The following is a 27,466-nucleotide window of genomic DNA, read 5'->3' on the forward strand; positions in this document are numbered from 1 at the left end:
AACCTACCAGAGCTTGTAGATGAATTGGTGCGATTGGGCGGTAAGGGCTCATGGGCCGAAATGGCATGTTACCGTGCTTTATGTCTAAATTTAATTTTAAAATTTTAAAATGTAAAATTGAAATATGTAAATTAATTGAGGTTTGATGACCTTGCCAATAAATAGGTACTTTTTAAAGAAATTAAACTTACAGTTAATTGTTTTGTTGTAACACCAACATCTATAGCAGCCCTATGCATTGCTCGGAGTGTGTCCAAGTCCGGAGCCTCAACAAATACCACGTAAGGCATGAATTCAGATGTCCGCAGAATCTTCAGTGCCTGCAAAAGATTTGAACACCAAAGGAATGTTTCAGAATCATCACCTTCATTATAAACACCTGTACAATCAGCAGATGTCAGGGGACATTTGAAATTTAACAAACATTAACCATGGCCACTATTTCTCAACATTGGCCTAAGGACCACTGGGGTTATTAAAGGTAGTACTCACAATAACACAACAGTGATTAAAAAAAATCACTGATATCATAAACAAGTAATGTGTAAAACAAGGTGGTAAATTTGATGACAATAATTCTCAAAACATTTGCCCAACAAAATGAAACCAAAGCTCCCATTGGTGGTCTGGGCAGGACCTTGAGCTCGTCAGAACATTCAAGCTTACGCCCTAGCATCAATTGATAGTCAGTGGGCTTGTTGCAGGCAGAATGCAAAGGAATTAGGGTGGTCTAGGCCTGGATAAAAAAAAAAGTTGAGAACCACTGACTGGAAAAAGTTGCCCCATTTAACATGTGAAAACAAAAGATGCAGGGATTTTGAGAAGCATATCCAAGTGGAAAAATTATGTCAGGCCCCGATGAGGTGCTTAAGATCTTACTCTTGATGGATTAGGAGGAGTACGCTCTAATAGTTCCTCTTCCCCACCACCAAAAGCCTAGAGGACTGCTGCTACCGCAAGTCTATCCTTTTTACTGACTGTCATTCAGACATTGTTTTGTTTTCTGTTCATTTGCTAGTAGTTGTATCATTTGTTCAGGTGGTTAATCCAGTGCTGATGGACCTTTTAGGTATCAACTGGTATTTGACTGTGCTAGAAATCCTCAATTTTTCATAATATACATAAATTACTCAGGCTTCTGGCACGAACGGGGACTCGCTGGTAAAGTGTCGGTGATCAGTGGTGAGCATCAATTTTTTTGGGTGAGAATTAAACATTACTTTAATGCTTAAAAAGCCTTAACTTGTTGTTTGTCATTGTTTAAACACTGTTATGAGTGATTTACTATTGCCACAGGGATGTTTTTTAAAAAAATGATTGGTTCTCCAAAAAAACCGTTTATCCGAGTTTTAATTCCATCCATCTTGGATAATCAGAATTGCACTCTATTAGTATATTACCCATAAAGCAAGCTGTTTTGGTCAGTCTAAGCATGCCTGGGCATGCACTCAGTATCAGTATTAAGCAAATGTTGTCTTAGGCCTGCTTAGTCAGGATAGATGCAGCCAGGCTATAAAAGTAGCTCAGATTCTGTATACAGTTTCTGTGTGTTACATTGATATAGATTGAATGCATGTAGGTGCACATGTTCTTCAGGCAATAGCGCAGCCAGTGCAGTTAACAAAAGCATTTATTGTCTTCACGAAGATTCAATACAGCAGAAATCTGTCATCAATATCGCAAAAGATGCTGTATTCTGTTATCTTTGTGGAGAGTTTACGTTTAATGCTAAATTCAATAAAAGTTAACTTAATGTTTCTCCAATTTCCTATATGATACAGCAAATCTGAAATTATTTTTGTATTCAGCTTGAAGTTGTCTTATCATAATCCTTAATGCTTTATCAGGAAGTAAATCTTTAGGAAAAAAAAATTGTTGTCCAGTGTAATTACCCAGAGTATGAAATTTATTGACTTCAACAATGATTGGAAGATAGTTAATGTAGCTTTTAATATTTCCTGCAGGAAAAGTCTATTCCCTGAAATTACAGATGTTTAATTTAATTTTCAAATTGTATGTAACAACAATCTCGGTGCTTCCATTTCAATCTGCCCCTACCTGTGGGTTTGCATCCAAGATACATATTTTTCCACATTCAACCACCTCATGAATGGAATCAATCTTTGTTCCGTAAAGGTTTCCTTCATATTCACCGTGTTCCAGGTACCGACCACCTTTGATGTCATTTTCCATTTCGGCACGGGACACAAAAGCGTAGATATGCCCATCATTCTCATCTTCCTTCGGTTTCCGTGAAGTAACTACAATGGAAAGACCCAGCATGAAGCTTAAAAGAAAAGTCATACAGGAGGAATGGAGATCAACTGGCAGAAGCACATAAAAAAGTCTGAAAAGATGAAAAACAGGACATTTCAACTATTACTCCAACACATGGACATTGATCAAGGTTGTTAGACATGGCACATACATCAGGAGTTCTGTGGACAGCAGCCATCAAACTAGATGATAAGCAATTCTCAATCTTCTCTAATGGGGACTATCATCTGTGGAGAAAGCTGACTCTCAGTAAAGGGTAAAAGAAGGCTGTTTTAGATGTCTGGATTCCCAACAAACATGTTTGACTGTTCAGAGGTGTTCTTGTCAGTAAAGACAGCATCATACAGCCCAACATGTTCACATTGACTACAATAACATTCTGGGCTCGTCCCGTTTGCCTGCATTTGGTCCATATCTGTCTCAGCTCTTCCTATCCATGTAATCAGCCCAAATGTCAGTTGAACGTCAAAATCATTCCCATTTCTATAGCTTCCTCTGGCAGCTCATTCCAGATATAGACCTACTTCTGAGTGAAAAAGTTTCCCCTCAAGGTGTCTCTTCAATTTCCCCTCTCATCTTACACCTACAACTCTGGTTCTAGAATCTAGAATTGTCTAGAAATGACTGAGACTCGCTTTATCTATGCCATTCATACATTTATGAGGTTATATCTCAGCACCTAAACACTGGAGAAAAAATCCCCAGGGACTCCAGTTTCTGGAGGCAATTTTAGCTCCTCAGTCTCAGTAATATTCATATGACTATTCTATCCACTTGTTTCAGCTGAACGACATCCTTCCTGGAGCTACGCGACCAGAAAGAGGTATTTCACCCACACCTTAACGCAGCTGCAACATGATGACGCAACTCTAACTGACAATGGTAAGCGTGCCAAATGCCACGTTCACCACTGTGTCCAACAGAACCTGCAGGGAACACAGAGACCCATGTCTCTCTGCTTCACGATACTCTCGAGGGCCCATCCATTCAGAATGCAACTCCTGCCCCAGTTTAACTGTCCAAAGTCCCACCACCTTGCACCTGTAAGCTATCAAAGCAGAAATAGGCCATTCAACCCCTCAAATCTGCTTCGCTAGATTGGTTATGCTGGTCTGATTGATATAATTTTCCAAGGTCACCTTCCCTGTTCCACCTCTCCTTCACTCTAAGTTCACCAGCAAAATTCCAGAACGGTGAATACTGGACATATGATAATCAAAGATCATGGGAAAACTTTCCAATTAGACTCACAAGGGATGGTTGTCCCAAATCTCATTGGATCAGACATGATGAGTCTGTTCTTTAAGCTTCTTCTCCCAACTCCTTGTGCTCCTATAAGAACGAGAGTTTTCCTCTGAAATGGTGGCATTTTTGCTACTTCCTCATAGATCAGAAGTTCATGTCGATCAAATTCTAGAATTAAACAGAGTTATCCGAATAACACTTAAAATTAGAGTTTTTGAGTATTTTCGATTATAATCTTGTCTTTAGAAATTCCAACTCTACCCTAGCTTTGGGGGTAGCTTAAAGAAATAGTCGGATATTTTGTTAAAAACATATTTTAGAGCATACTTTTCAAAACATAAAAGGCTGGAGTTGCAATTATTTGACAGGTGTATCTTTATGGTTTGATGAACAGGGTGCGGCTATCATCTTTGCAAATTCTCACTTTCTTTTACTGGAAGCAACATACCTATTCTACTTTATCAAGTTTATCATCATCTGATTGGACATATACAACCCAACGAAACAGTGTCTCTTCAGACCATGGTACACGCAGAAAAGCACACAGTACACAAAAGATTGCGTGTTGCTAGACAACATAGTTAATTATCTTCATTCAATTGTATAAGTCTTCTTTTCTTCTTTGGCTTGGCTTCGCGGACGAAGATTTATGGAGGGGGTAAAAGTCCACGTCAGCTGCAGGCTCGTTTGTGGCTGACAAGTCCGATGCGGGACAGGCAGACACAGTTGCAGCGGCTGCAGGGGAAAAATGGTTGGTTGGGGTTGGGTGTTGGGCTTTTCCTGCTTTGCCTTTTGTCAGTGAGGTGGGCTCTGCGGTCTTCTTCAAAGGAGGTTGCTGCCCGCCAAACTGTGAGGCGCCAAGATGCACGGTTTGAGGCGATATCAGCCCACTGGTGGTGGTCAATGTGGCAGGCACCAAGAGATTTCTTTAGGCAGTCCTTGTACCTTTTCTTTGGTGCACCTCTGTCACGGTGGCCAGTGGAGAGCTCGCCATATAACACGATCTTGGGAAGGCGATGGTCCTCCATTCTGGAGACGTGACCCATCCAGCGCAGCTGGATCTTCAGCAGCGTGGACTCGATGCTGTCGACCTCTGCCATCTCGAGTACTTCGACGTTAGGGATGAAAGCGCTCCAATGGATGTTGAGGATGAAGCGGAGACAACGCTGGTGGAAGCGTTCTAGGAGCCGTAGGTGATGCCGGTAGAGGACCCATGATTCGGAGCCGAACAGGAGTGTGGGTATGACAACGGCTCTGTATATGCTTATCTTTGTGAGGTTTTTCAGTTGGTTGTTTTTCCAGACTCTTTTGTGTAGTCTTCCAAAGGCGCTATGTACAACTGGATAAAAGAGCATTCTTCGGTCCTCGGTGTAAAAATGTGCAGAATCATACAGTACAAGATTTTGATGCAGTAGACACATAAAAATAAATAAATATTGTTAAATAAATAGTAGTCACGGAAGGGTTGTGTGAGCAGTTCCTCAGTCATCTTGCAACCTCTGGGAAGAAGCTGTTTCTCAGCCTGGTGGTTCCGGCTCTGGCACTTCTGGATCTCTTTCCCGACAGGAGTAGCTGGACAATGGTTGGGGTCCTCAACCATTCTACGTGCCCTCTTCATACAATGATCCTGGGAGATTATGTCGATGGGAGGGAGGGAGACCCCAGCGACCCTTCCTGCTGCTCTTATGGTCCTTTGGAATGACCTCCAACCTAATGCTCTACAGCAACCATGGCACACGTGATCCAGCTGGCCAGGATGCTCTCTATGGGAATTATTAGGTGGGGGATGAGTACAAGAGTTGAGAGGTCATGTTGCAGATATACAATTATCTGATGAGACCACACTTAGAATATTGTGTAACATTTCTGCTCACCTCATTATAAGAATGTGGAAGGTTTAGAGAAGAGGCAGAAGAGATTTACCAGGATGTTGCCTAAAATGGAAATGAAGTCTAGGCTAAATAAGAAGCAAGGTTAGCAGAGCTAGAGATTTTCTCTTTGGAGCATAGAAGGATGAGAGGTGACTTAACAGAGAGGCATAGGTAAGGAGGACAGCCAGCACCTTTTTCATAAGGCAAGAATAGCAAACACCAGAACACATCCATTCAAAGTGAAGGGAGGAAAGTTTGGAGGAGACATTGAGGTTAAGTTTTTTTTAAACACGAAGAGTTGTGGGTGCCTGGAATGCCTTGCCGGGGTGGTGCTGGAGGCTGGAACATAAGCAACATTTAAGAAACTCCAGGGCAGGCACATGGATGAAGGAAAAAATAGACAGTGTTATGAAGTTGGGAGAGTTTAGTTTTTCTTTTGGTAGTGTGACATATTATGCTATATTTTAAATTGTATATAGATATGTTTTAAAGGAGATAAATTGTGGCAGTTTTTTTAGTTTAGGTCACCCAGAGATACAAACACTTCAAAACAGATCAAATTTAAAATGCTAGAGCTCTGCTCAAGCCAGACAATCCAGGATCCGGGTGCTCTTGCAAAAACTTTGAAGAGTGCCTATAAGAAATTCACAAGTTGGTGTTAATTGGACATGCTGTGGAGTAATGGATCATTGTTTTGGAAAGCAACAGATGAATGAATTCGGAAGATTAGGTCCAGAGCCGCAGTCTGTCTAATCTAAAAGGGTCACGTTGTTTTCTCTGAATGATTGTGTGTGTGTGTGTGTGTGTGTGTGTGTGTGTGTGTGTGTGTGTGTGTGTGTGTGTGTGTGTGTGTGTGTGTGTGTGTGTGTGTGTGTGTGTGAGAGAGAGAGAGAAAAAGATTCCGTTCTACAGTTCAGCAGCAGCTGGGACTGGAACAGGACAAGCTGGCAAGCTTGTGGAAAAAACCCATTTTGAAGACTGGTTGTGAGTTCTTAGTTCAGCCTGGTCAAAGCCCTTGTGGTCCAGACAAGAGGAGAGGACTGGCTGTATAATCTTTCACTTGAAATAAGGGAAACAAAAAGGAACTCTGTGGTGACCTGAAAGAAAGAAGTTATCATCTGGAAAACCCAGATGGGGCATGTTCCTTTGGCAAGACACTGAAGTGGTTGTGGGAATCAGTTGTGGGTGTCCAACATGCAATAAATCTCTCTCTGAAAACCAACAAGAACCTTCCTGAGCAGTAACCATTTACCTTTCAAGCACCAAAGCCTGGTGAAATTCATAAATGTTAAATTCTGTGCACAGTCTAAGAATTGCCTGCAACCAGTGAACTTGGAGGAGTGAGAAGTGAGATTGGACTGTGAACCAAAGAACGTGCACACACATGCTCTTAAAATTAGAAGGATGTTAAGTTAGGTTAAGTTAATAGCAGTAAGTTAAAGTTTGATCCTGTTTTTATAACAAGGATAATTAAAAGCAACTTTTGTTTAAGTAACCATTTGCCTTGGTGAATTTTGGAGTCCTTTGGGCCCTTAACAGTAGAATGTATAGGGTGGCACAACATCAAGTGCCAAAGGGCCTGTACAGTGCTGCACTGTTTCTATGTTTCATTGAAAGATGGAACAAAAGGATATCTCCAGACACATGAAATATCCCTGTCCATGTATTCTTTACCGCTTCAACATCATAATTTCATAAAACAAGGCACCATCAGCAGGAATGTGGAAATTTCCATATCAAATGTTTTGTTCATTGGGATAAATGTGACCCCAGAGAATAATAAAGAATGCCATATTATCATTGAGTAAATGTGTAAAAGTAGATGTGGCTTCAGCTTAGCACCTCAGCTAAAAGACAGCACCTCCAACCCGTGGAAAAGAATACCAGACTCTAATTTTCATTGTCTTAAGTTGATGCAGCGGCTCCTGAACACACGAAGCTCTGTGAAGATGCATTATGGCCAGTAAAGTAGCATTCTGTGGCTTGTCACCTTGTCATGGTAGAGAAGCTTGTGAGGTCCTGTGATCCCGAGAGAGATGCTATCTGGTGCTCCGCTCCTGGCAGGGTCACCCATGGCAGCAAGGTCCCTGACAAGGAATAATCCAACCAAGTCCTCATGGTGGAACAGGCGGAAGAAGGTACTCTGAACTCAACGGCTGTGGAGGCGGATGAAGGCTGCAACAGATCCATCAGCTCCAGTCGCCATTGATTTCATGCCAATGGAACTGTGATTTGTGAAGTTACATGAGATTCTTGGAGTGCAACATTAAATTCACGATAAACACACACCCAGGCATCTTCACTCAGTGGATCAACGGTACGAAGGCCATCATCCTCAACTACAAGGGATAGCCTCAATGACAATGATCTGTGGGTACAAGTATTGCTTAATTAGGTTATGATAGTTACCTGCATTTTTGGTGGTCAGATACATCATCTTCTTCTTCCTTTTTCCACCCATACTCCCACACAAAGCACCTGTTATTGAAATGATATATGGAGAGATTTGAGTTACAAATGGCATAGGTTGCTTTAGGTGATATTGAATTTAGCATTGAGGTTAAATCGGCCTCTTGTAGTGAATTAAATTGCTGTGTCCAATATAATTGTTAATGCATGACCAGTGATAATCATCCCAGAACATGCTGCAAGAATTGGTCAGGTCACATTTTCACCCTTACTAGCTTGAACCCATTCTGCCACCATTCTCCTCTGCTCCCCGAACCTCCAAATCACATTACCTCTCATTTTCTGGCAGTTGATCAAAACTGGCTCACACCCTCTTCTCAGTCCAATACAACTTCTCTAACGGAATGCACATCGCTGATTGCGCTTTCGTTTAAGGTTCAGTGGATGTTGAGTATTTGGATTTTCTAAAGGCATTTAACAAGGTGCAGCAAGTGAGGCAAATAAGAACCCATGGTTATAACAGGAAGCATGATTGCATGTGTAGAGCATCAGCTGATTGCCAAGAAGCAGAGTGGGAATTCTCTGGTTGGCTACCAGTCGCGAGTGGTGTTCCACAGGGGTTGGTGTTAGGGTGCTTCTTTTTACATTGTATAGTAATGATTTAGATAATGGAATGAATAGGTTTGTGGCCAAGCAGCAGATAGAGGTGAAGTAAACAAGGAGACTGCAGAAGGACTTGGACAGATTAGGAGAATAGGTAGAGAGGTAGCAATGTCTGAAATACAATGTTGGAAAGTGTACGGTCAGGCACTTTGGTACAAAAATTAAACAGGAAGATTATTTTATAAATGAGGAGAAAATTGAAAATACCCAGATGCAAAGGGAACTGGAACGCCTCGTGCAGGATAGCATGAAGGTAAACCTGCCAGCGGAGCTAGTGGTGAGAAGGTAAATGCAATGCTGGCATCATTTCAAGAGTAGAAGAGGGTGGGACCAGACTTGGGTTGACTTCTACACTGTCTGTTTGGAGTTTGTACATTCTCCCTGTGTCTGCATTGGGTTTCTCAAGAGGCTCTGGTTTCCTCCAACGGTTCAAAAATGGGTGTAGGTAAATGGCATGGACTCGTAGGGCCAAATTGGCTGTATGTCTAATTTAATTTAAAAGAGCAGGGATGTGATGTCGAGGATTTATAAATTACTGATGAGGCTTCACTTGGAGTACCATGAGTAGTTTTTTAGCTCCTCATTTAAGAAAGGATGTGCTGACATTGGAGAAGGTTCAGAGGAGATTTGCGAGGATGATTCTGGGAATAACAGCATTATCATATGAGGAGCATTTAACATCTCTTGGCCTGTACTCATTGGAATTTAGGAGACTGAGGGAGGATCTCATTGAAACATTTTGAATCCTGAATGGCATGGACAGAGTAGATGTAGGATGTAGTTGTTTCCCATGGTGGGACTGTCTAGGACATGAGGGTACAACTTCAAAACTGAAGGGAGTCCACTTTGAACAGAGGTGCAGAGGAATTTCTTTAGCTAGAGTTTAGTAAATCTATGGAACTTGTTGCCACAGGTGATTCTAGAGGCCAGGTCATTGGGTGTATTTAAGACAGAGATTGATAGGTTCTTATTTGCAGGGCATCAAAGGCTAAATAGCCTATTTCTGCTCCTATGTCTAATAGTCTTAATATCTTCTCACATTATGCAACTGGAATCTGAGAACATACAATAATCCCATTTGAAAACATTTCATGTTAAATTGGGAGTTTTTATGCTGTTGGTCTCGACAGTACAAACCTCCCATTGAAATGGAATACAGTAAAAAAAACCCTGGTATCTTGCGCCTATGGGGATTGGTAGATGGTGGATAATTGCACTTTCCAGCTGCTTGAACATGTGTGTTGCCTGATGGTGAACTCATGGCGAGGCGAGCCAATTTTTAACTTCCTTTTTTTTAACCTATTTATTTTCTGTAATTTTTTTAATGGTTGTTTGAGGCTGGCAGTTCAATGAATTCCAGATAACATGGGTTTTACTGTATCATAAAATTAAAATCGTAATTGTATAGGATTAACAAAACCAGCTAATTCACGTTGGCAGGATATTGTTACCAATGTGATTTATGGGTGTGACATTCAACTTTGATATGTGGAAAGTGAATAATGAAGAGAAATTAAGACGAGATTGTTAAATGCCTTTTTCCAAATCCTATTTTGTTACTCGTTTTATCATCCACTCTTTTCTGACTACATTTCATCAAAGGTAAATTATTTGGATCCTGTTTTGTTTGACCAAGTAAGTTGGATTAGACAGGATGCAGAGTTGGTCAGAAAAGTGGCAGATGGAGTTCAATCCAGATAAGTAAGAAGTGATAGCTTTTAATGGCTAATGGGAGGATACGTAACAGTGTGGAACAGTGGTTCTCAACCTTTTTTCCCCCTATGCCATAGGTGCTCTGTGATTAGTAAGGGATTGCTTAAGGTGCTACGTGGGTAGAAAGAAAAAGGTTGAGAACCACTGATATTGAAGAACAGAGGGACCTTGGACTCCAAATGCCTAGATCTCTCAAGGTTGCTACGCAGGTTGATAGGGTGGTTAAGAAGGCTTATTGTATCCTGGCCTTCATTAGTCAGGAGATTGAGTTCAAGAGTCATGAGATAATGTTGCTGCTTTTTAAAATTCTGCCTAGACCACACGTGGAATATTGTGTTCAGTTCTGGTTGCTTCATTATAGATAGGATGCGAATGCAATAGAGAGGGCACAGAAGAGATTTACCAGGGTGTTGCCTGAATTGGAGATGTGCTGACATTGGAGATGGTGTCTTATGAGGCAAGGCTGACAAAACCAAGGTTTTTCTCTTTGGAGTGGAGAAGGATGAGAAATGACTTAATAGATATCTATGAGATTATAAGAAGTAGGGATAGGGTGGACAGCCAGCACCCTTTTTCTGGGGCAAGAGTAGCAAACACTGGAGGACATCTGTATAAGGGGAGGGAAGGGATGTTTAGGGTAGACAGTGGGGGTAAGTTTGTACACAGAAAGTAGTGGGTGCCTGGAACGCATTGCCAGGGTGGTGGTGGAGGTCAGTACATGAATGGAAGAAAAATAGGTTATGGGTGTGAGGTAAGGAAGGTTTAACTTGTTGAGTGGGTTTATATAGTTGGCACAACATCATGGGCCAAAGGGCCTCTACTGTAAAGTTTAATGTTCTATGATTAAAATTATAACTCTTAACTTGAGTAGATTTAACCATGTGTTATAATTGCTTCTACAAAGTTCAGTCGGGAGGAAATACATAAATCTACAGATCATCCAACACTTTCCTGATGGTGCGGAAAAATCCCAGTCTCGTTTGACAAAAGCTTTCCTTTTTTCCTCCAACAACTGACTCGGGATAAGGCCTGCGCTCCCTCCCTCCTTCACATGGCAGGCCTAGAAGACAAGATGTCAGCAAAGGGTTAAACAAAACTCGAATGGGTGCCTTTACTCAGGAATGCAAAATTCAACTTATTCAAACGAAGTCTGTGGAAGAGAAATGCTGAGGACCCCTGCCCTTTGAAAATAGGGCTATGGCAGCATCTAAACTATTTTGTCAGAAAGTGAGTCCAATAACACTGGAGAACAAAGATTTTGTTTCCTGAACAGGTTTGGGTGTATTTTTATGGATTTTGTGCAGCTGATCACAAAAATGCAAGACCCACCTATCTCTCATCAATATGGGTACACCAACTCAAATCGGTGTGGCTCAGATACCAGTGACATTGGTCATCCACTGAGAGGATGTCAAAGTGTAATGAGCATTTTACTCTTTTTGGAATGAGGAAGCAGAGGCGAACAGCATGGGAACTGGCCCTGTGGGCCAATGAGTGTACGTGGACCATCAAGCATTCATTCACACAATAACATTTGATGCTCCCTCCCTTCCTTCCCATCTGCACGTTCTGCTCCCTGGATTCCACTGTTTTTCAGTTGTTTGAAAGCAAACATGAATACAACTGCACAAACAGACTTTCTATCACTTTGCAAAGCATGAGAACTCCATTACAGCATGAAGCACTGCCACTAGTATCGTTCTCAGGAGTCTTTGCCTCGTGGCTTACAAATCTTATCTTTTATACCTTCCTACCACAACTAGAAAATTTGAACAGACTGCTCCACATAAGTATATCTTCCTTAGAATTCTCTTGAGATTCATTAATCAGGCTCCTACCGCTTACCCAATGGTTAATAGTCTTTTACTGCCTTACCAAATAAGGAACTGTTGTTGTTCTCCAACTTTGCCAAATTATCAAAACATATCATGGAATGTTCTCCACAATATTATTAACATAGAATAATACAGCACAATGCAGGCCCTTTGGCCCTTGATGCTGTGCCAACCCTCATATCCCTTCCTTAAAAAAAGTACTAAACCCTCCCTCCCCCAAGATCCTCTATTTTTATTTCATCCGTGTGTTTGTCTAAGAGTCTCTATGTTCCAGCCTCCACCACCATCCCCGGCAAGGTATTCCTGGCACCCACAACTCTCTGTGTAAAAAAACACCCCTAAGATCTCCTCTAAACTCTCCCACCACCTTAACTTTGTACACATGTCCTCTGGTGTGTGCTGATTCTGCCCTACGAAACAGGCACTGGCTGTGCACCCTATCTATGCCTCTCATAATCTTGTAGACCTCCATCAAGTCTCCTCTCATCCTCCTATGTTCCTAAGAGAAAAGTCCCAGCTCTGCTAACTTTGCCTCACAAGACTCATCCAGGCAACATCCTGGTAAATCTCCTCTGCACCCTCTCCATAGCTTCCATATTCTTCTTATAATGAGGTGACCAGAAATGAACACAATACTCTGTGTGGTCTTACCAAAAATTTGTAGAGTTGCAACATGACCTGAATTCAATTTCCCCTATTAACCTGTGACCTTGAGGGATGGATTGATTTGAACCCCAAGGTCCCTCTAATCATCCACACTCTTAAGTAACCTACCATTAACCTTGTATTCAGCCTTCTGGTTAGTCCTTCAAAAATGCACCACCTCACAGTTATCTGGATTGAAATCCATCTGCCACTTTTCTCCCAACTCTGCATCCTGTCCATATCCTCTTGTAACCTTTGACAACCCTCAGCTCCATCTACAACTCCTCCAACCTTTGTGTCATTCGCAAACTTATTGACCCATCCTTCCACTTCTTTATCCAGGTCATTTATAAAAATCACAAAGAGCAGGGGTCCCACAACGGATCCCAGCCATTGACCTCCAAGCAGAATACTTCCCTTCTACTACTTACTCTCTGTTTTCTTCCTATAAGCCAATTTCTTTTTAACCATACAGCTAATTTTCCACTGATCCTGTGACTTATGACTTTCTGGATGAGTTGCTCATGGGGAACCTTGTCAAATGCCTTGTAAAATCCATGTAGACCACATCTATCACCCTACCCTCATTCATTTCTTTTGTTACCTCTTTAAAAAAACTCATTTAGACTGCCGAGTCACAACCTTCCCTTCACAAAGTCATGTTGACTATCCTTGAGTAGCCTGGACTTCTCCAAATGCTCATAGATCGTATCCTTAAGAATCCTCTGCATTAGCTTGCACCCCACTGACATAATGCCCAGGATTCTCCCTGTTACTTTTTTTAAACAAGGGCACTACATTTGCCATTCTCCAGTCCTCCTGCTCCTCCCCTGTGGCCAATGAGGATTAAAAAACCATAGCTATTCGCCCAGCTATCTCTTCTATCACTTTCCACAGCAATATGGGGTATATCGTTTCTGCCCCAGGGTCTTATTAATCTTGATGTTTTTAAGAAAATCCAACAGTTCCACTTCCTTAATCTCCCCATTGTCCAGCACACAGGTGTTCAATTTTGACCTCACTGTGATCAAGATCCTTTTCCCTTGTGAATACTGATGCAAGGTATTCATTTAGGACCTCCCCAACCTCCTCCCCCTCCAGGCATATGTTGCCTCCTTTATCCTTCAGTGGCCACCCCTTCATTCTCATCATCCTTCTGTTCTTCACACACGTATAGAACATCTTGGGGTTCTCCTTAATTCTACATGTTAAGGCCTTCTCATGCCCCTTTCAAATTCGCCCAAGTCCTTTCTTATGCTCCTTCCTGGCTCCCATATACTTCTCATGAGCCCTTCCTGTTTTTGATTACCACTTTAAAACTTACTACCTACGATCTTGGGAACAATGCACCCTTTAACCCTCACACCTTGCTGATAGGGGAGGAAACTAGAGCACCCAGGAGAAATCCACATAGTCACACACAGAATGCCCAAGCTCCAAATAAACAGACAACTCCAGAAGTCAGGATTGAACCCAGGATGCTGGAATACTCTGGCAGCAGTTATAATTGCTTTCCATTTTGTCCATCTTGCTTGGCTTCTGCTGAGAAAACCATTTAAGAGCCATCTATCACAGGACTCAGTGCCAGAGGATTTGACTCTGTCAAAGGAAACAAGTTCGATCGGTTCTAAGAATAGTGGGTCTAGGCACAGGCTGAATGTAGAAATAATCTTTATTGAAACATATGCACAACAGTGAATATGCACGCAGATGCTCTCAATTACACAACACAGTGCAACGAGTCACATCGGACTTAATAGTATCAACATTAGCAACTGTTTATACAGCCTTTATCTCAACCAAGGGGTACAATATGCTATCTACAACTACAACAGTATACAACAGCCCCAATCCCTATGCAATGCACACGATACCAATGACTCCTCCAGCGTTGTCCACAGCAGGGTTCACCTTGGGGCCGAAGAACAAAAGAGGAAGAGCCACTGCATATGGTGGACTTTAGAGTACAGTAAGCTAGAGGGTCCAGCCCAGATAATCACCAGGTGCTAAATGGGCCAATGGTCAGGAGTGCATGAATAGGTGGATAGAGTCCAAGCTTGATTGGCAGGTGATATGACTTCAGACTGGGGTTCAGATGGAGAGGTCACGTGACCCTCCACAATACACACTACACTCAGTACCAGGGGATTTCTGAAGATTCTATCAAATGTCTGCAAAACTATTTATAGAATATTACAGATCCAGAGAAATTAAACCAATGCAGAAGGATTTGTACTGGAAAGACAACAGTGTTATGTGCAGTCACCGGCATTACCTGCCACCAGTTGAGGTCTTCCTGATTGACAATCTGTAATATATCTCCATAGGTAAACTTCAAGCCAGCTTCTTTGCAAGGGATCAAGTTATCATTGATGGGTTCATACTCAAAGTGACACTTCACAAACACCTGAAAGGATTTAAGAAATTGAAATGATCACTTCAACATTCTCTAAAGTGAGTGTGGCATTAAAATAAAGGTTTGCAATTATCTCAGACCTATGATGTGGTAAGATTTCAATTCTCCATCCCGTTCCCTTGCTAACATGCCTGTCCATGGTCTCATGTACTGCAAGATTGAGACCACCCGTAAATTGGAGGAACAACCCCTCATCTTCCAACTGGGCACTGTCCAACTGGATGGCGTTAATATCGACTTCTCCGGCACAGGGGTTGTCAGTTAATTAAGGTGTTTGAGTGGCATGGACTCGTGGGCCGGAAGGGTTCGTTACCATGCTCTTTGTCTAAATTTAAAAAAAAAAATATATTTTGAGATGCCTGCCAAAGAGATTTGGAGCCGGTTGGGAGAGAGAATTAGCTGCACAGATTGAAGATTCTGCTTCTAATTGTCGCAGTATTGAACTACAGGAAATGTATGTTCATCCATTATCGTACACTAAAAGAGCTGGTGCCTCACAGCTCCTGTGACTGGGTATCAGTCCTGAACTCTAGTGACGTCTTTGTGCATCCCTGTGATGACGTAAATTTCTTCTGGCTCTCCTGTTCCCCCCCCCCCCCCCCCCCCCACCCTGCCATCTTGAGAAAATGTTTCATTAATTGGCCACTGTAAATTGTTTCTAATGGTTAGGAGGCAGTTGATGGGAATGTGGGGAGAATTTTAAAAAAGAGATAATTAGAAGTGGGCATCAGCAGGCGATGGTCTGAAAGGCCTTCCTCTGCACAATATAACATAATACAAAATGCACAGAAGAAGATTACATGATCGCTCGTGTAAAATTCTGTAAATAGGTCAAGAACCAGGGGGATATATAATGCACCATGGTCACAGTGGGAATGAATAACAACACTGTGAGATCAAATATTCTCCATTAATCCATGACACACAGAATTAAAAAGCAATTAATTCATTTTAATCTTGTATAGAAATGCGATATTGAAATGCTGAAGAAGGTAGAAATAAGTTAGAGGATAATAATGAGGCTTTTGTGGGTCTAATTGCCATGAATATATGAATAGGCCTGAGTTCTCCGTGCTGGTGTGCTTTCTGTTTCAAGGAAATCATTTTCACATTCTCTCCAGTTCATCAATACATAATAGCTGTACAGTTGTCTTCAAAAGCCTTGAACATTATCAGTGGTTCTCAACCATTTTTGGTCTAAGGCCCACCTGGGTTCTGGCCCACTAATGGCAATGACTGAGAAATATTTTCAAGTCAAAGGCAGCTCTGTAAGAAACATCTTTATTTAAAGGGTTTTATTTAACAGTTTAAAGAACATACACTGAACATAAAACTCTCAATCAAAATCAAAGCTCAAGACATTTTAAGGAGACCCCCTGTTCCTGAAATTTCTTCATCAGTTTCCACATCCTTGGTGCTGTTGTAGATAATGCACACCTGAGATCTGCCTCCCCTTCTATGTGCTTTCATGCCTTTAGCTTCATTTGCAGCAATATCAAAAAGCCTGATTCACAAAGATAATCTTTGTGAAGGGCAGGATCATTCCTTCACAATGTTGGGGTACCTATCTGTCAGTTTGGGCCAAAACTCAGAGATGAACAAAGACTCAAACACATCTCTGCATCCAGAATCATTTCGAAAGTCAACGATTTCATCTTGCAGATCACCAGGGACTTAACAAGAAAGTGGTTCCTTGCTATTGCCAGTCCTTGTAACATACCCTACAGTCACAAAATCCCATCCAGGGCAAAACTTCAATGAAAATTTTTGCAAAAAATAATTTATATCCAAGTTTAGAGGAGAAATATATCATGTACCTTACCTTATAAACAGGAGCTTCATGAGTCTTGACCGAAGTGAAGAAAAACAAGCAGTAAGAAGACACAACCCTCTTTTCAATCTTCTTCAGCATGATGCTGAACCAAGCCATGAAAGACCCCAACAATGAAGACGCTGTTTACATCCGGTACCGCACGGATGGCAGTCTCTTCAATCTGAGGCGCCTGCAAGCTCACACCAAGACACAAGAGAAACTTGTCCGTGAACTACTCTTTGCAGATGATGCCGCTTTAGTTGCCCATTCAGAGCCAGCTCTTCAGCGCTTGACGTCCTGCTTTGCGGAAACTGCCAAAATGTTTGGCCTGGAAGTCAGCCTGAAGAAAACTGAGGTCCTCCATCAGCCAGCTCCCCACCATGACTACCAGCCCCCCCACATCTCCATCGGGCACACAAAACTTAAAACGGTCAACCAGTTTACCTATCTCGGCTGCACCATTTCATCAGATGCAAGGATCGACAATGAGATAGACAACAGATTCGCCAAGGCAAATAGCGCCTTTGGAAGACTACACAAAAGAGTCTGGAAAAACAACCAACTGAAAAACCTCACAAAGATAAGCGTATACAGAGCCGTTGTCATACCCACACTCCTGTTCGGCTCCGAATCATGGGTCCTCTACCGGCACCACCTACGGCTCCTAGAACGCTTCCACCAGCGTTGTCTCCGCTCCATCCTCAACATCCATTGGAGCGCTCACACCCCTAACGTCGAGGTACTCGAGATGGCAGAGGTCGACAGCATCGAGTCCACGCTGCTGAAGATCCAGCTGCGCTGGATGGGTCACGTCTCCAGAATGGAGGACCATCGCCTTCCCAAGATCGTATTATATGGCGAGCTCTCCACTGGCCACCGTGACAGAGGTGCACCAAAGAAAAGGTACAAGGACTGCCTAAAGAAATCTCTTGGTGCCTGCCACATTGACCACCGCCAGTGGGCTGATAACGCCTCAAACCGTGCATCTTGGCGCCTCACAGTTTGGCGGGCAGCAGCCTCCTTTGAAGAAGACCGCAGAGCCCACCTCACTGACAAAAGGCAAAGGAGGAAAAACCCAACACCCAACCCCAACCAACCAATTTTCCCTTGCAACCGCTGCAATCGTGTCTGCCTGTCCCGCATCGGACTGGTCAGCCACAAACGAGCCTGCAGCTGACGTGGACTTTTTACCCCCTCCATAAATCTTCGTCCGCGAAGCCAAGCCAAAGAAAGAAGAAGACAGAAAACACCCACTTCTGACTCAGTCTGAATCTGTCTTGTGTGGAGGTCTGATAGCATCCGTGATTGAGTGCTGAGTGCCAAGCCACATACATTGAGGGATGGCCAGATGACCTCAATGGCAGATTTCTCGCCCCCCCCAACCCCCCCACCCAAGGTCACCCAGGAGGACCGAGCATAACCTCAGACCTACCCTGGCCTTAGTGGGTTGGGAAGTCTCCATGGCCTACATAGAAAGATGCTGTGGCCCACCTATTGGGAACCACTGTGGTGTTCAGTAGAAAGTGTGGGGGTGGGGGGGTGGGTGCACGCCAGGAGAACATTTTTTTTCTTGTATCTAAATCCACAACCAAAAATCAAAATTTTAAGACAGAAGCAATTAAAATTCCATACAAAGAATCTTCTGTATGCCTCTGGGCACTGCAGGCTTGGAGTACTTAGCACTTTGTAGATCAATAAGCCGAAAATTGGCCCTGGCAGAATGTAAAATGATGTTGTATCACTTAAAGCAATGTTATTCACACCATTTTGCGAATGATCGAATGTGGCAGGGAAACAAACTTTCCAAAATCGAGAATTTCCAAGTGATTTAATAAGTTCAAGCAATATAAAATATGGAGCAAAAGTTGCTGCACTGATCAGGAATCAAATTCCTCCAAATAATTTGGTATGATCTTCACTGAATACTGTTTACAATACTGTACCCCAAGTTAATTGGCTGTGCAGTGTCCTGGGATAGGGGCCCTTTTTGCCATTTCCACTGGGCCACCCTTAATTGGGACACTAATTGCTTTGCCACTGAACACAACTCATCCCTGGGGATCGGAGTGTTCTACCTTCAAATGGAAACAGGCGACTTTCTGCTGTCCCTTTTCCACTGGTTTTATCAGCACGCCGGCGTCAGCAAATGTGTGAGATAGGAGTAAGGGTAGAGGAAGTTAATTCCAGGTGTGAAATAACGTCATTTGATGCTGGCATTCGGACTGTGTTCTTTTTCCACTGAACCCTGTCCCAGTAAATTTCCAGTTAATTCTTGGGACAGGTTGCCAGTGGAAAAGGGACTTAAGATTATTTAACACAGCATTGTTAGCATAGGGGCAGCATGGTGAGTGCAACGGTAAGTGCAATGCTGTTACACCACCAGTGACCGGGGTTGAAATCCGGCACTGTCTGTAAGGAGTTTGCACGTTCTCCCATGTCTGAGTGAGATTCCTCCAGGTGGTCCAGCTTTCACTCACCATTCAAAACGTACTTAGGTTGTAGATCAATTGGATGTAATTGGGCCACCATGGACTCATGGGCTGAATGGGGCTGCAACCTTGCCGTATGTCTACATTTAATAATTGAAACAAATGGGATCAGATAATGTGCAGCCCTGTATTGCAAATTGATGAACACTGACTGCAAGATTCCCCCTTCAAATATCATCTAGATCAGCAGTTTTCAAATTTTTTCTTTCCACTCACATACCACTTTAAGAATTCCCACTGCCATAGGTGCTTTAAGTGAGGGATTACTTAAAGTGGCATGTGGGTGGAAAGAAAAAGGTTGAAAACCACTGTTTTAATCGTACCTAGTTGACTCATTATGTGCACGGTTTCAGAACTCCAAAGGAAATGGGCCAATGACAATTTTTCTCAAGCAAAATATTTCAGTAACAATTGGGTCTAGAGCAGTGATTGTCAACCTTCCCTTCCCACTCACATACCACCTTAACCAATCTGTTACTAATCACAGAGCACCGATGGCATAGGGATTTCTTAAAGTGGGATGTGAGTGGAAAGAAAAGGTTTCAAAACCACTGATCTAAATGTTGTGTGTAAACATTGCGATTTTTAAGTGAAAAACTTTGAAATCTTGTGAGTCCACTTGTAGGATTAATGCTTTTCCACAATTTTGTAAGCAGATTATACAGCTTCAATTCATAGTTACCTTCTCTGTTCAGACATGTGTTAACAGTTGCTCACTATCTTAGATTATTTCCTTTCTTTATTTGGATGTTGCTCTGTGAAATCTAATATATTTTATGCAAAACTTCAGTTTCGGGTCGCTGTCTGTAGCAATTTTGGAGAGTTTGTGTGTTCGGTCCTAAGATGGCAGCATCCAATATGGCGTCTACCACGGCTTGAACACAATGCTACTGGTTTCAAAGAATGCGACGTCCAAGATGACCGTCCGCACGTAGCGCTGCTGGACTGAGTGACTTGGACTTGCATACTTTTGCATAATGGTCTTTCTTCCCGCAGTTGAAGCAGACTAGGTCTTTTGCCGGAAAGCATTTCCTCAGGTGCTTGTCCAGGCTGCAGAAATAGCACGGAGTGCAGCAGCTGCGCTCGCATTACTGGCGGGATGAGGCATTAGCAGAGTCAGGTGATTGCGGAGTTCAGCAGCCAGGGTTAGATCGCTAGTAGTATGTGGCGATGGCAGTGCCTGGGGAAACCACAAGGCGGCCACGTTGATGGCCAAGTAAGCTTCTATATTTTGGATTCCTCGGGTTGCTGTTTTGAAGTGGCCAGGAAATGTCTCACATAGACTTCATTTACCTTCTTCAGAAAGTCCATCGCCTCCAGGAACGATGTGGCGTCCATGATCATTGAGTATCACCTGCAGCTTGTCATTCTCTGATCAGATGATGGCAGATTAGGCTTTGAAGCAGCTAATGTTCAATGTTGGTGGAGGCTTCAGGTGATTGAAGATCAATGTCCAACTTCTCTGGCTTCAGGGATCTGCTTCATTGTCAAAATTTAATGTGAACAAAATTGATGCACCCAAAAGAATGAAGTTATATAAAATTGATAGGCTTTTATTCACAATAGAATGGAGAGACATCCATGATGGTCAACTATCCTGGGGAAGGGGCAGTGGAACAGTCACCTTTATTGAGGAGGGGCCACAGGTATGACTAGCCAATGGGCTGGACCAGACAGGTAAATAAACAAACAGTAGTTTACCACAATTTATTTCTTGATTCATAAAGAAATAAATCTAGAACAATAGTCAGATAAAACTTGCCTTGAAAAAAAACACAACAAGCTCACCTTTGATCAACTTGTTATTTTCCATATGTTCATTATTGAAAAAAATGTCTGTTTACCTTGCATAATGATGAAATACTTATATATTGACTTAAAATTTTTACAACATTGGATTTTATAAGGTCTATTTATAATAAGCAAACATGGTCTCATAATCTGTAAGCTGACATTTCTTAGTTCCTTGTTTGAAGAGGTGAAACATTAGCAGAATTGGATGACTGATATCACATAAGTTAATAATTAGCTAGTCAGTCCTTACTTTTCTTTATATTCAGTAGCATTTCATTTGATTATTGTTGAGTTAAGTAGTTTGAATATAAATAAAAGGATCCATTGTGCACCTCGGCTTCCTATGGACTTTGCACACTTGTAGCTAAAACCCATCAGCTGTTTGGCTTCAGCTTTTCCTTCCAAAATATCAAGGGCATTTGCTTTTGAAATAATGTTATGACTATGTGGAGACTGTGGTTTTCCTCGTATTTTGAAAGGTTTAGAGAGGGTGGATGCGTGTAAGATATTTCCCTTGGTGGGTGAATCGAGGACAAGGGGTCATAATGTGAAAATTAGAAGTTATCCATATAAAACAGAGATTAGGAAGAACTTCTTTAGCCAGAGAGTCATGGATCTGTGGTACTCGCTGCCACATACAGCAGTGGAAGCCAGATCACTGGGAGTATTTAGTCAAGAAATAGACAAGTATCTCATTAGTGAGGGTATCAAGGGATATGGGGAAAAGGGTGGAAATTGGAACCAGTGTTAGTAGTTTAGTGTAGATTTACGGAACAGACTCAATGGCCTGCTTCAGTCTTGTGAAAAAGATTTGCACCCAGATTACCTGCAGTCCAAGATGTTAATCCAACTTAGCTCTTTCTTTCTTTCATGGTCCAAAAAACTACTTACGAACAGTGTGAAGGTTAAGTTCTATGCTGTCATATCATTATGGCTAAGTCCATTTTACGAAAAGATAAGCACTAATAGTTGTCTCAATGTTGACAATATCCAGCATGGATTTCAGATTGCTCTATTTTATTTGATGCCTACATCACCAGGGTGGATGTTAGAAGTGGAACCTTTCACTACCTGTAAGGCACAAAGGGATGGAAGGTACTGCAGAATACAAGTTCTCTATTTCATGGGTTCTTCAGTATAATGAGAGGCACGGTTGGTGCAGCAGTTAGCCTTTACAGCGTGATCAGACCCAGACTTGGGTTTGAATCCCATGCTCTCTGTAAGAAGTTTGTACGTTCTCCCCGTGTCTGTGTGGATTTTCTCCGGGGGATCCGGTTTCCTCCCACCTGGGGTGGGGGGGAGGGGTGTAAATTGGGCACCACGGACTTATAGGGCCGAATTGGCCTATTACACTACTACTTTAAAAGTTTTTAAAATGGAATCCTAGTTTATTACAATTTGTATGAAAACATTTCAACTAAAACCTGCACTGACATTGAAGTAGATGCAAAGTAAAGGATAATTATTATTTTAGGTAAAAATAAAATCACCCTCTCTACATCAATGATTCCAACATCCATCTCTTTGAGCCAAGAAAATTAAACATGCAGTTTTCAGTCATGTAAGTCTACACTGCATTTCCAATTAAAATTCCATTATTAATCATCACAAGACAAATTTTTATCCTTTGCTTTTGCATGAAACAATTGATATAATTATAAAGAGATAATAAGGAAAAAAATACACAAGTGAGATTCACTTAAAATCACAGTCTTGCTTTGGAATTTTTTTTTTCCTTTTCCAATCCTCCTTTAGTTACTTGACCAAAAATTTGATTGAGCAGCTCAGTGTGAAGTTTTGTTTGATCATATGAATACCTTGGCCATTTTACTAGATCTTAAACGTCAAACAAATGCTCAATCACCAATCTGAAAGCTTGGTCTCTAGCTACCATCTTGAAATATGGATAACATTGGGTATTCTTGCTCTCCTAATCTGGTGGTACAGCTTCTTGACTGCTAAAAGCCTCATCTTCCAACTCGCCTTCACAAATCTACAAGCCTGAGATTTTAGACTGATCAGTCTTCATTGAATATTTGTTGGAAGTTTGGTTTTCAGAGAAGGTGACTGGGTGATAATCACCTTGGGAAAACAATGTGACTTTACCCTTTTCACATCCAGGGTTACAAAGCACTCTTGAATAGAATGAACTGATTCACTATAAGCATTTGTGAAAATAATCTATTGAATACATGCATTCCACTGATATTAATAAAAGCATGGCTCTATAATTCACATTTTGGTTTTATGGTCAATGAATCAATTGCTCAACCCAATCTCTAATAAAATATTCTCTATCCATTGCTTTGGCTTATCCAGTTACGAGAATTTAATTTCAAAATTGATTAAGGGTGTTATGGATAGCTCAACACTATAAAAGCCCCAGCAACCCGGGTTGAAATTTGGAGCTGTTTGTATGTTCTCCGCTTGTCTGTGGGGGGTTTCCTTTGTGTGCTCCAGTTTCCTCTCCCCCCCCTTCAAAAAACATGGGAGTTTGTAGGTTTATTGGATATAATTGGGCGGCACAATGTATATTGATGATTTAGATTATGGATTGAATGGTTTTGTGGCAAAGTTTGCAGATGACACCAAGATGGGTGGAGGAGTCGGAAGTGTTGAAGAAACTGAAAGGTTGCAGAGAGACTTGGATGGCTTAGGAGAATGGGGAAAGAAATGGCAGATGAGATACATTGTTTGAAATGTACGGTTGTACATTCTGGAAGAGGAAATAAACAGGCAGATTATTATTTAGATGGGGAGAAAATTCAGAATTCAGAAGACTTGTGGGTCCTCGTGCAAGATACCCTAAAGTTTAACCACCAGGTTGGATTGGCAATAAAGAAAGCAAATGTTATGTTGGATTTCATTTCAAGAGGAATAGTGTATAAGATTAAGGAGCTGTTGATGAGGCTCTATGGGGCACTGGTGAGATCTCATTTGGAGCACTATGTGCAATTTTGGGCCCCGTATCTTAGAAGAGATGTACTGATGTTAGAGAGAGTTCAGAGAAGATTTACAAGGATGATACCTGGAATGCAAGGGCTAACATATGAGGAATGTTTAGTGGCTCTTGGACTGTATTCATTGGAGTATAGAAGAATTAAAAAAGATCTCATAGAAACATTTCAAATGCTGAAAGGATTGGACAGATGTTTCCCTTGGTGGGTGAGTCTAGGACAAAAGGGCACAGTCTTAGAATTATAAGGGACCCATTTAAAACAGAGATGAGAAATTTCTTTAGCCAGAGGGTCGTGGATTTGTGGAATTTGTTGCCACATACAGCTGTGGAGGCCTAGTCTTTGGGGGAGTTTAAGGAAGAGATTGATAGGTATCTAATTAGTCAGGATATCAAGGGATATGGTGAAAAGGCCAGAAATTGAAACTAGATGTGAGAACATTTTAACTCATGATGGAGTGGCGGAGCCATCTCAATGGGCTGAATGGCCTGCTTCTGTTCTTTTATCTTGTGATCTTATGAGATGTAACTGACACAAAATCTTGCAGCTTGATTAGAAGTGGGCCATTTGTTTAGTGGTTCAATCAAGGTACGGCACACATCAGTGGGATGCAGAGTGTCCCAGTATCACTTAGTTTTTCATATCACTTTGGCATTTATGATCTGTATTGCTTGATGAAATTATGGATTAAGACTATAATTTCAATGTCCTTCCATTATTCATTGCAATTTAAAGTTCACTTTTATTGATCTCTACATTTTGCTTTGTGATAGCAATTTATTTTAAATGATAATTTAAGTCAAACACAATCTGCTGGGGAATTCAAGAGGCATCAGTGGGAGGAAAAGAATGGTCAATGTTTCGAGCCAACTCTCTTTATCAGGGGAAAGAAGAACTGATTTGAACTTTGTGACATCATATAATATCAAGGGATAAATTAAACACTATCCTGTAAAAACTCAGCGAATAACAGTGGTTTTGTTCCTCCTTTGATGGGGATTCAAGAAAAGTATGTGAACACTGTGCATCAATTTATGCCCATCAGAAAAATAATGCTTGAAATGAGTACATAATAGTCATAAATTAAGACCATAATAGCAGCTGAGAGGATCACTGGGGGTCTCCCTCCCCCACATTAATATGATCTACTGGGATTGTTGGTTGAAGAAGGCTCGCAAAATCGGTCAAGCCCCCGAACACCCCACAGATTCAGATTTCTTGTCAGTACATACATGACATCCCATACAACCCCGAGATTCCTTTCTCCTGCAGGTGCGGCAGAATTACCACTAATTGGTAGTGCAACAAGAATAAACTGTGCACGGCACGAACATGTAAACAATCAAAAGAACTGTAAACAGATAACAAATATAAGCAAACTGACTGTGCAATACAGGGAGAGCAAAGAAAATCAATAAAGTGAGAGCCCTTCAATGAGTCCCTCATCGTATTTGATGTTGAGGAGTCTGATGGTGGAGGGGGAGCAGCTGTTCCTGATATGTTCCACACACGCTGCATCTTTCAGTTACTCCCATTGGGAAAGAGATACAGGAGTATCACAGCCAGCACCACTAGGCTGAGGAATGGCTTCTTCCCATGGGCAGTGAGACAGTTGAATGAATAAATGAATTCTGATACTAACCCTCTGGGACTTCACTGTTTAATTGAACAATATTTGTTTATTTTTATTTCTGTAGAAATGTACTCCATATGTATCGTTTGTCGGTACATAATTATGCCTGGATGTGTGTTTGTCTGTTTTTACACTGAGGACTGGAAAACACTGATTTGTTGAGTTGTACTTGTACATTTGGATGATAATAAACTTCGTGTGTGGTCTCACCAATGATTTGACATCCCAACATCTCTGCTCCATTCCTTGTCTGATGAAGGCACCCATGACAAACACGTTCTTTCAAAATACAAGATTATTTTATTGTCATGTAAAAAACAGTTAACGTGATATTACACGAAATGTCCTTTAGCTTACCATAAAGCAGTCAAAGATTCGCTGTCAGCAAAAATTTCCCAGTGCCCCTTACAGCCGCAGAAAAAGAACCAAAAGAGAATCCTTCCAGAGTCTCTGAGTGTCCATGGTTTCGCCTCCAACACTCCTGCAGCCTCCGCAACAACACAGCCTTCAGGCCAAACTGTCAGTAACCCGAGTTTCAGATGCACTCCTCTGACACGATCAAGAAGCCTCTGGCACCCTCTCGCACCTTGGTTTCAATACCTGATAGTCCCTGCAGCCAGTCTCAGGCCAGCCTCCAGCAGTCCGCAGCCAGGTGCAAGTCCCTTGACCGCAGTCACCAGCAGACTGCAGCCCATCCCGTGGGTCATCCCCCCTCCTTCTCAAACTGGGGGTGATATTTCCATTTTCTGGTACCCTGCGCCAGTCCAACTCAATTTTTCTCGTAAAAACCCATTTTAAATTCAAGTTAACATAAAATTATCAGTTCTTCATTTATGCACCAGCTTCTTAATGCAGAAACTTGCCAAAAGCAGGCATTTTACTCATACCTTGAAGAAGAAGGGCTCAGGCCTGAAATGACGGTTATGTATCTTTACCTCCTTTGGTCGCTGCGAGACCTGCTGAGTTTGTGTTATTCACTAGTCATAATGTCTGTAGACTTTTGTATTTTACTTCAGTATAGAATTTCTAAAATCAGCTTGTCTGCCTATTCTTCACAACATAGTCTATCCCTTTTGCATTTGAAAAGCTCTGAATAACTTCCAATATATTAAAATTCTTTCTTAAATGAATGAGCATAATATGCACAGTACTCCAGATGCCATCCTATCAACACCCCACAAAATGCAACCCCTGCTAGTTATAAAAGGAAGGAGAGAGATACTGACCATGTATGTAGACAGGAACATGCGAGAATCCACAAAAAGTGGACTTGACATGGGTACTTTAAAAGTGCCAACAGGATTAGACAAAGTCAACGTGTCTTTATGAAAGGCAAATTGAGTTTAACAAATCTGTTGGAAGGTAAATATGAGGAAAGGAGGGAAAACCAGTGGTTTTGGACTTTATAGATTTTGGGTAATATGGTTGGTGTAGTGTGTAATGCAACACTATTACAGCGGAAGTGCCCTGGGTTTGAATCTGCCGCTGTCTGAAAGGTGTTTATATGTTCTTCCTGTGTCTGTGTGGGTTTCTTCTGAGTGCTTTGATCTCCTCCCATGTTTCAAAGACGTACGAGTTGGAAGGTTAATTGGATACATGCGTGTATTTGGGCAATGCAAACTCATGGGCTGGAAAGGCCTATGGTTATACCTCTATATTAAATACTTTTTTAGTGAAATGAAATAAGTTAACAGTCAGAAAAAATA

General features: G+C 41.7%; 1 protein-coding gene across 2 annotated transcripts in view; it reads right to left on the bottom strand.

The window, feature by feature from the left end:
* The window catches only part of mpp2b (MAGUK p55 scaffold protein 2b), a 110,636-nt gene that overhangs the window by 8,414 nt on the left and 74,756 nt on the right, over positions 1-27,466 (bottom strand). For both annotated transcript variants that reach the window (XM_069904618.1, XM_069904617.1), the window contains 6 exons: positions 14,934-15,065; positions 11,129-11,238; positions 7,803-7,870; positions 3,529-3,690; positions 2,059-2,261; positions 192-320 (listed from right to left, as the gene is read on the bottom strand). In XM_069904618.1, coding sequence (XP_069760719.1) covers positions 192-320; positions 2,059-2,261; positions 3,529-3,690; positions 7,803-7,870; positions 11,129-11,238; positions 14,934-15,065 — 804 coding nt within the window. The remainder of the gene's footprint in view (positions 1-191; positions 321-2,058; positions 2,262-3,528; positions 3,691-7,802; positions 7,871-11,128; positions 11,239-14,933; positions 15,066-27,466) is intronic.

The sequence above is a fragment of the Narcine bancroftii genome, chromosome 12, assembly GCF_036971445.1.
Source record: "Narcine bancroftii isolate sNarBan1 chromosome 12, sNarBan1.hap1, whole genome shotgun sequence".
NCBI classification, from domain to species: Eukaryota; Metazoa; Chordata; class Chondrichthyes; order Torpediniformes; family Narcinidae; genus Narcine; species Narcine bancroftii.